Source organism: Juglans regia, chromosome 1, assembly GCF_001411555.2.
Source record: "Juglans regia cultivar Chandler chromosome 1, Walnut 2.0, whole genome shotgun sequence".
Taxonomy (NCBI): domain Eukaryota; kingdom Viridiplantae; phylum Streptophyta; class Magnoliopsida; order Fagales; family Juglandaceae; genus Juglans; species Juglans regia.
This window is the reverse complement of record NC_049901.1, coordinates 16,331,617-16,342,330: the sequence shown is the minus strand read 5'-3', so window position 1 is coordinate 16,342,330 and position 10,714 is coordinate 16,331,617. Positions and strand designations below refer to the sequence as shown.

Genomic DNA, 10,714 nt, shown 5'->3' with positions numbered 1-10,714 from the left:
TTGTTTATAAAAAATAAAAATAAAAAAAACTAATTTAAAATATATTATTTTATACTTTTATTATAAGTTATATATTAGTATTAGTTATAAACTATATATTTAATATTAGTATTAGTTATAAACTTTTAGTAATTTAGTATTAACATTTTATGTAATAATTTATAAATTATAATAAGAAATTATTTCATATATAAATATATATAATTATATATAAAACTTTCACATAAAAAATTATAATTATACATAATATATAAAACTTATATATATTAATATATATATATAATATTTTGTATAAAACTTATATATACAATAATATAAATATTTTTTTTATCAACCGGTCCGGTCAGGTCCGGTCCGAAAAATCTTAAAACCGGAACCGGCCGGTTTTCACATTCTAAGAACCGGTCCCGGACCGGACCGGTTTTTCAATTTCAACTTACACCCCTAGCTAGATACGACTCGAGGGGCATTTAGATCGGCGAGTCTCATCTCCTACAGCACACTCCCTACTGTAGGTTACGTCCAGAAGACCCTGCCCATGGGTCGGGTTGGAGACCTTGTTCGTTCTGGGCTAGGCCTTTGATTTTAATTCCCTTAGTTGTTATTCACAGGCCCACTAGGTCTGAGGGGGGAAAAATCTCTTTACATGACAATCACTAACGTTAATTGAAATCAATAAACATACAATCACTTACATTTATGATGGCTACATTGATACATGATATAAATAATAATAATTATCTTATAAATGAGAGAAAAATAATTATATTTGAACACTTTTACACTACACACTATTCATGTGACATAATTTTATTTAGAAAAATAAATTTTACAAATCAACAAAAAACACCATCATTTTTGCTGAAAACCAATCAAAGATCATCATAAATTTAAGAAATTAAAATGGAAAATAGAATCTATATTTTATTGTCACTCTAATTATTTTAAAACACAAAAATCAAAATCATCTTATTTTCCACAAGAAATTATGATGAAATTATATATTACCACACTGGCCTAGATCAGCTCAAATTAATTGGGACAACCTAAGATCATCTATATATAATATTATATATAGGTGGATGAAGTCTCAATATTATTTGAATAAACAACTTTGGATTGTGCATGGAGTTGAGTGTACATTAATTAATTAAGGAGGTTGGATGTTTATGGTTGGAGACGTTGATTATTTTAGCATATTTTAGTTACTTACTTCGTGGCTAGCTATTTCTTATCTAGTAAATAAATAAATAACGTCATGTCAATGATGATTGATGACTTAATATGTAAAGAAAAATACAGATTAATGAATATCTTTTAATTTAGTATCATAATAATTAAGTTCTTTTTTGGAAATTGTTCCACAGAATCATAAATATTAATTAGATTCTATTTATAACAAAGTAATATTTATTTTTTGGAGTCAAGATGATCAGGCCGGCTTGATCCTGATCTATTCCTCTCTCTCCTTCACATTTAATAAACAACATTTTAGCTAACTATCTATCATTAATTAAAAATGTTATTTTTTAGAGACCCCCGCCCTTTCATTTTATTAGTGCTATTCAAACGTTCATGTTTTCATCATCCTTTTAAATATTGTGTATTAAATGATTGTAAAACTATTTATCATTCGTCCAATTATTTGATGCCAAATAAAAAAGTGAAGAGATAATAACTAAAAAGATGGTAGATATAATTTTTCTTTTTAAAGATCTCTAGCAAATTTTTCAAAATTTGTAGTTTTTTTTTTTTTCAAGAAAGTCTCTCAAGAGAAACCGTATTAAAGAGGAAACAAGCTTAATATTATCATATATAGTGGTGTAATCTATCTAGTCTAGTTACGGATATTTGGATTGGATAAAAAATTTCGATCCAACCTTTTTTAGACTGAGGCCGGACTGATTACCCCTATAAACCAGACCATACCGTTAGCTATCGGTCCATTAGATCCAATTTGGTTCAGGCCAATGTAAAATAGGCCAAATATACAAAAAGTCCAAAATCACTTCGACTAATGTGTATTTTCGGCCCATCTATACAAAAAAAATTAAAACCACAATGTTTACATTTTTTAATATCAACTATTTATCTTTATAATTAACACATTTTGTACTTAAAAATAGGAAAAATTATCAAAATTGTCCACATCTATCCATGAAAATTAGCAATAATCATGATAAAGTTAAAAAAAATAGAGAAAATGAAAATAGGCAGATCATTCCAAAAGCTAATAGAATCGGTAGGTAATAATATATGAATAATACTACATACAATTGTGAAATGTGTAAACGTCGTATAATTATTTTGAACAAGAGTAGAATCTATTATTAAAAAATTAATTTTTTTATGTAAATTTTATATTTATTTATTTTTTTTAAAATAATTATACAGTATTTACATACTCAATACTATAAATATTATTTTATATTATATATAATAGTTGGAGAGAGAGAGAATCAAACTTTTGGAAGTATAGGAGGTTAATTTGCACATGTCTTTGCCTGCATGTCTCGGAGGCCATGAAAGATGTCTAGGTTCTGGCTAAAACAAATTAAAGATGTCCAGATTCATTTCTTCAGAAGGCAGAAAGAGACAGAGGGGCACCAAGACCAAGCCACACTTTTCTGATTTTCAAACGACAGCTTTCTCTTCCTATAGCTAGTTATTTATGCAATCATGCATGTGTCATTAATAATGCTCGTATTTTATGAAAAAAATGAACATATATATATATATATTAATTGATTGTGTTATGAAACTAATTAAATACTTTCAATAATTAATAATATATGCTTTTATTTTTAAAAACATAACAGTACGCATCTTGATGAATGAATGCTTATAAATATTATATATATATATATAAATACTTTGGATATTATACTGAGCTTTGCTGATATATAGATGATTTTCATATTAAGTAGTTGTATTAATATTCTTATTCTTATTATTATTATTATTACTTACGATTGCTCATGTTGTCTCGTTATTATTACTGTCATTATTAATTATTATCGACAAGATGATCAAGCTGCAGTTCGATCGACGGCAGAGGTTGATCCTCAAAATAGCCGGCATGCATGCATGGCATGATGATCCGTTTTGGAAACTTATTAGACTTTGACACGTACAATTCTCATACTCCATGCAAGCTGCATGCATGCTTCTCATGATGATCAACACATTAATTCAAGGTACTTACGTACGTAATTGCTCAATCTTTAAGAATTCCTAATCACTACCAAACCAACGAAAAAAAAAGGCCTAATTAAATACTTGAAGGATGCTGTCAAGAACAAGACCAACTTGTTTCAGCTACTTTAATTTTAGATTTTTCTACATATCTTTAATTAATTGTCGTCTTGCTATAAATTATTGGATGCTGATTAATGTGTATATCTACGGAAATCTTAAATTCAACATTAATTAATATTATTGAATTCAAACCAATTATACAAATTAAGAAAATAAATAGTTTTACATTCGTATTTATAATGGATGTTCTTTCACCAAATTAATATGAAATGGCGGATATTTTGATAATCAGAAGAAAATTCTATACTTCATATTATTATCTTATTTTTATCTCATTAAGTATGATGTGTCATATTTATTATTATTAAATAATTATTTATTATATATATTTTTTTTATTTAATAGTAATAAATTAGTTAAATATTATTTAATATGATTAAAATAAAATGAGAATATAATGTATAATATTACTCTGATAAGAAGGTTGAAGGCTAGGCAAGGCAAGCTTTAGAACCGTGTAAAATGCTAGAAAACTCGCACATATAAATTTCTTCAATGAGATCACATGAGAAACTGATCGTGTAAGATCCAAGTTTGACTAAATATAGAAGCCCAACTAAGTGATTGGTGCGTGGCGAGTGGTGACGTAAAGAGGAAAGATATACATGAAGGAAACTAGAGCTTCAACGTCATTTTGAGAAGATTGAATGATGGGAAGACACGTGTTCTCACAGACGAATCTGAGAGCAGTTCATTGGCTGTTAGTTCGGTACACAACCTTGTAAAGGTTTGGAACTTTGGCTCAAAACTGGTCCAGGTTCATTTTCGTTTCCCTCTACACTATTATTTCATCTACATGTTGGCTTCCCCACTCTCTCTCTCTCTCTCTCTCTCTCTAGGGAGTAAGACTAAGACCAGCTTTCATTTCTCTCTCTTTTATAATTCGTGTCTGGGAAAGGAAAACAGAGATAATAGCACAGAAAAATGGAAGGATGCTCGAAGAAGATCAGCTCCAAAGGGAAAAAAGAGAAAGACTTGTATCATATTATACACAAGGTTCCTTGTGGCGATAGTCCTTATGTTAAAGCTAAACATGCTCAGGTATGTGCTTCCAAGATCCCAACTTCATTTCTGTCTTCCATCGAAACCCATGATTCTTTTTTTGGTTCTTTCTTTGAGATTTGCTTTGTATTTTAAGTTTGCTTGAAGAGAAATCTTAAAACTGCACTCATTATTGGATTTGGAATTATTTCTGATGGCTCATTTGGTCGATTGCACATTGTTTCTCTCTTTCGTGTTAACTTCATTATACAAGTAATAAAGCAAAAATTGGCTTCATGAACAGTTGCCGACCTTTCCCAAACTTTTCCAGAACATATAGAAAAATCTCATTGCTCGGCATGGCAAGTGCATGTATATTACAGATTGCACACAATTTTGCAAACAGAGTAGAATTGTCGACATAATCAGCTTATTGTTTTTCAACTTCGTGTTAAATAATCCTCAGATTTCTAACATGAGAATCAGATCCATTGTTTTCATTTTCTTTAATGTTCGTTATTCTCTGTAGAACACAAAATTGATGAACTTCTTTCGGTTTTAAGCTTCTTAGAATACTGTTTTTTAATTGAAAACTTAACAACTTTGTCTTTTAGATGATCGTATTTTTCATGACAATTGTACTCTCAAACTTTTTACACTAACTGAAAAAAATAACCTTTTAGATCCGTGAAACTAGACACCAGAAGTTGTAAGGGAATAACATTATTGTATTCTTTCTTATAGAAGCAATACTTTTTTTTTTTTGTAAGTACAAATATTATATTTAGTAATAACAATAGGAGTAACCAAGTACACTGGACATATACAAGAAAGCACTTAACCCATACTAGAGAGCCCCTAATGACCAATAAGCCTGTGAAAATTAGAAATCTATCCAAAATACACCAAGCCCGAATGGGAATAGAACACATCTCCCCAACCTCAATCCCTTGTTTCCCATAAGACTAATACTCCACCCAAAACTCCCTCTACGAGACGAGGACGGATTCATAATAGGGCCCTTTAGTCTTCCCTCGACTTAAACCACCTCCCTTAGCGTCGTAGTTGATTGCCTAAGAAAGACGCCTGAACTCCTTGCTTTTCTTAAATCTTGATTTGGTTTCAAGCAAGTGGCCCGCCTCAATCGCAGTAAGTAGTGCTTTAAATTGGTCTTCACATCCTTCATATGAAATTTTCACACAATGCTAAATCTCATTAACCTTATGCAGAACCCAATCCGATGATGAACCCTCTATATTGTTTATCGGAGGAAGAGAAATTAAGGGAACAACATTATCCCCAGACACAATCCCCAACTGCACTCCTGACCCTTAACATTCATCCTCACAAGGCACCACTAACAAACCCATAATATTCTCCCCACCATATTCTATATTCAAATCCTGAACCTCCTCAACAGCTATATTGTTGTTGTCACCATTAACGGTTCCTTCACCTCCGGCATATGTGTTGTAGTTCCATCGACGAGACAATGCTTGTAGGTGCTCCACCCCCCGACTACCCTTTCTGTGCCACTTTGTTAGACCCTATTGCTCCCTTAGGAGGCATAAAACAGGTAAGGAAAGCACTACCTTCTGTTACCCCATTTTAATCTTCTGAAAGAGTCTCGTTTGCTTCTTCCAAAGTACTCAAAACCTTAGAAGGACCTCCATCTTCAACTGATAGTGAACCCTGGAAAAAGGTACCAACCTCATTTGCCACTAGTGACTGAGGGCAATCAGACGGCAAGTTGCTGATGTCCTGAGTGACATTGGCCTGAACAGTGATGCCGACGTCCGACAACCCTATCTGTGACGACGTCAATGCCCTTTGCCGGCAAACTTCAGGTCTTCAAACTCGTAGGATCTACCCCCCACCCCCCTTCGTCAGTTTTCGACCCACCACCCAAACCTGTGACCAGGTCCAACCCTCATCTACTTTAATCATAAGATCTCTCACATACTCCATAACTTCCGTCAATTGAGTTCTAACAGCCCACAAGACCCCCTCCACTTCTCCCACCCTCAAAACACTCGACAAAGGCACCCATTCCACCGTGCAACACATGAGGAGCATGCTTTCCCTCCACTTCTCCCAGTGTCACCTGACAGCCTTTGTCTCCTACAAGTGCCTTACCCTTTCCTTCCACTACGAAGCTATTCTCGGCCCTGAATACATGCTGGTGACCTCAACACCGAGGCGTACGAGGCACCTTTGACCAAGTAAGGCCTTCCCACTGTCTTTCCATCAACAAACTCTCATCTGTTTGCATGCTTCATAATAGAGGTTTTGGACCCAGTGACACTTCGAATGGAATGCAAAAAACCTTTCTATCCAATGTCATTTGCGCCTTTAGGGATCACCAACAAACCTTTACTCCTTCCATTTTAGAATTCTTAGAGTTGCAAAGAACTGGCCCTTGCAGCGTTAATATGATATTGAATGATGAGTACTCATTTGCCCATCCTTAGTTCCCTGAAGATTCCATCATGATAGAGGAGTTCTAAACAATCCTCTATCCCCTTAGCAACCCATGAAGTTGCCGTCTCACATAGACACATGAACTTAGTCATCCTGAGATGCGAAAGCTATTTCCTCTCTCTTTTGTAAAAATGAAAGTTCTTGATTCCACCTTCAACCACCTTTCACCTTCCATCTGAGAAGATTCAGTGTCGCATGTCATCATTCTCTAATCCGAAATCATAGGATCATCACCCAAGATCATCTCGCTTCGTCATCTCAAGGAGAAAAAATGTTATACGGGAATAAAATGCATATCTGATTTAGGTTTGCTACTAGACTACACTAGATCTGCGTCGACGAAACCTAAGGAGTGGTTTCTTGAGAAAATATTGGTTGCCAGAGGGAGGACCGATGCTGGAGTGCCCTCAGAGGAGTCGCCGGAGCCCGTCGGTCTTGTCTATGTTGGTGGCGGGGATCTGCAACTGTCTTACCTGAGCAAAACTGCCTGCATCGACGAAACCAAAAGGATCCTGAGAAATCTCGATCACCGAAGGGGGACTGAAGCCGGAATGCCCTCAGCGGAGTTGCCGAAACCCGTCGATCTAGTTTGTGGCGGTGATGGGGTGTCTAACTTGAGTGCCACACACCGGTCAATGCCTTTAAGCAATACTTCTAGTTCTTAGAAATTCTAGCTTGTCCCCTCAAAAAAGAGATTGTAGCTTGTCTATGTTGATGTTCCTTTCATGTGATACGGTTTGTTGGACTACAAACAGCTAATTGCTTATGAATCCAGCTCCTACATTTCTATACACTTACTTCTTTCACATCATTTTATGCTTATGGTTGGTCAAATAAGCGAATTTCAAGAAGTTAATATAGCATCTCCTTTCATTCATATTATGTAGGTAAATTAGCATTAGGTGACACTTTTCTTGGGCCAGATAACTATTTTATTTAAACGACTAGCCATGATACGAACAGTGGGGATAGAAACCCCAACAAACACCCTGAATCATCAACTATAAGGTAAAAAGAAGAAGTAGGAATTGTGCCAACAAGTTATCTCATGTTTTATTTGCCAAAGAGCAAAGAAAGGGTCGCCATTAAGGCGGTTGTCGTAACAATTCAGGAAATGGAATGGTGTGAGTCTTCTGCTACTGAGTCTTGTTGGCCTTTTTGTGTAGAGCCTAGTTTTGTTTGTGGCGGCTCGGTTTATGACCCAACCCAACAATGATCCATTGTGGCTTTTTGGTGGATTTTCAATGAGGCTTGGGCCTGCTTTTAGCTCTTGATTTGACCTGATTCACTTATTAGGGTTTACTCGTATATTGTATTATACCCTTGTACTGTCGCCGTACTGTTTTTGGTTATCATCTAAAATAAAATTCTCTGCAACTTTATGGACGTAGGCACATTACTGAACTACGTAAGTCTTGTGTCGTGTGTTTGATTCTACTTTCTGAATTTCTTTTTCTCTTATCATTCCTAACAAGCCTCCCTAGAGGACTAGAAAGCGGTGAGAGAGAGTGAGTGGTACTTTGTAAAGGGCTAGGTTGAAGCAAGCATTGATGAAGCCCAATCCCACTTGGCGAATTGCAGGAGCATGGAGGTTTTGGCAAGAGCTGGGTCTTTTGATCATAACTCACATTAAGTTTCTCCTTTTATAGGGTGGATGAGTGTTTTGATCGGTGCTCTCTTTTATCTACAAGAGTCCCTTAATCGATAATATGCATGCTAAACCTAGAACTTCACCAAGTTTTGAAAGAGAAATTTATGTCTTCTGGTCATGGTTTGTGTCATACACTTAATAAAAACAACATTAATTAATTAATTTAATTGGTTATTTTAGTTACATCAATTGACATGCGTAATTTGCAGCTGGTTGAAAAGGATCCAGAAGCAGCCATAGTATTGTTTTGGAAAGCGATAAATGCAGGAGATAGAGTCGACAGTGCGCTAAAGGACATGGCAGTGGTGATGAAGCAACTTGACAGAACTGAAGAAGCGGTTGAAGCCATCAAGTCTTTCAGAGGCTGTTGCTCCAAACAGGCCCAGGAATCCCTTGATAACGTTCTCATTGACCTATACAAGGTATCTATCTATCTATCTATCTATCTATATATATATACATATGATGCTATCCCTAATTATTAGAATGATCAGTGATCTTGGGTTTCCACTGATTAATGCAGAAATGTGGGAAAATAGAGGAGCAGATCGATCTGCTAAAGCGGAAGCTAAGATTGATCTATCAAGGAGAGGCCTTCAATGGAAGACCAACGAAGACTGCACGCTCTCATGGCAAGAAATTCCAAGTTTCCGTTAAACAAGAAACTTCAAGATTATTGGTATGGGTCTATTAATTTCTTGTTAATTTCATGATCATACCTTCATTGACGGCCTGATCACTTTCATTTTCTCAGGCTCCTAGTTCTTCTGTATGAGCATCTCGATAATTAGATCGACATCATGAAATAATAATATAAAGAAAATTGTTTTCGGATGAAACCATTTGTACAGTAGTGTAGCTTCCAACATAATGGTACTGAAAGACATGATCCAATAAGAGACAATAAGGTTAGAGACATCAAGTGGTAGTAGTATATGGTTCATGTGCTCGACATCTTCATACAGAATTTCATAGCCATGCCATTTAATACTCTCACCAAAATTTACAGTCAAATCTTATGTATTTATATCTGAGTGATTTTTTTTTTTTAAAATTATGTTATATATTACACTCTCGTATCTTACTTCCCTCGAATTATACTAATGTCATTGTCCATCAATCCTTAAATTAGTTCTTATTTTTCCATATAACAAATTTAAAATCTGATGGATAATGTTACATCAACGCAACATAACATGAGATAATACACTGATCATTTTTTTTATACGACGGAGATGGGAGATTTCGAATCAGGTTTTCTATTTGGAGAACCGGGTCACATGCTTTCAGGCTCTTGGCCACTCTAATCATTTTATGTACTATATATTGCACTCTCATTTTGCTCATGGCATTGGCATTGTCTATCAACCATTTGATTAGTTCTTATTTTTTTCAAATAACAATCTCAAATATGAGATGGTATTTTACTAATTTAAAAAAAAAAAAAAAAATCTAGTCACTTTAGTTTGGGCCATCATTAACCAGTTCTAAGTGATAAATTTCACAGGGAAATTTGGGTTGGGCCTACATGCAGAAATCGAATTTTATGATGGCAGAGGTAGTGTACCAGAAAGCCCAGATGATCGATCCAGATGCAAACAAAGCCTTGAATCTGGGCCTATGCCTGATCAAACAGGCTCGATATGATGAAGCATATGCTGTGATTCAAGATGTATTACAAGGTAGACTTCCGGGTTCTGATGATTGCAAGTCAAGGAAACGTGGCGAGGAGTTGATAATAGAGCTAAAATCCAGGCAGTCTTCACTGGATTCATCAGAGAAAATAGTGGGCCTTGATGATGATTTTGTCAAGGGGCTTGAGCAGTTGATGAATGAATGGGGCGCAGTTAGATCAAAGAGACTACCCATCTTTGAAGAGATTTCTTCATTTAGAGATCAATTGGCTTGTTAAAATATTTCCTTTGGTTATTTTTTTTAGTGGGGGGGTCTTGTTTTGTTCATATAAGGTGGGGCCGGGGGTGTGAGAGAAGAAAAGTATAGTACTTTGGGGGTAGAATAGAATAAGGTTAAGTTGTAAGTAATGGGCCAAAAGAAAGTATTAAGGCTCGATCTGTATGTTAGTCTAAAGAGAGGAGTTGTTTGCTAAACCAAGCTACTTAATTTGGTTTGGGTTTATTTGGGCTGTTCTGCTAATAAAATAAAAAGAAGTTCCAACATTCAAATATGCAGAGAAGAATGCATGCATGCTATTGTTTTATAGTTTCTAAGTGTGTTTAATTAGTTTGAAACCCAATTTAGGTGTTTGCAGGCAAAGGCATATCA

The 10,714-nt window shown here is 35.0% G+C and overlaps 1 protein-coding gene across 1 annotated transcript; it reads left to right on the top strand.

The window, feature by feature from the left end:
- Positions 1-4,124: 4,124 nt before the first annotated feature.
- LOC109006043 (protein SULFUR DEFICIENCY-INDUCED 1-like) lies at positions 4,125-10,625 on the top strand. Its single transcript, XM_018985190.2, has 4 exons — positions 4,125-4,359; positions 8,641-8,853; positions 8,955-9,110; positions 9,939-10,625. Exons 1-4 carry the CDS (start codon positions 4,243-4,245, stop codon positions 10,341-10,343), a joined length of 891 nt encoding a protein of 296 aa, XP_018840735.2. The 5' UTR covers positions 4,125-4,242; the 3' UTR covers positions 10,344-10,625.
- Positions 10,626-10,714: the final 89 nt, after the last annotated feature.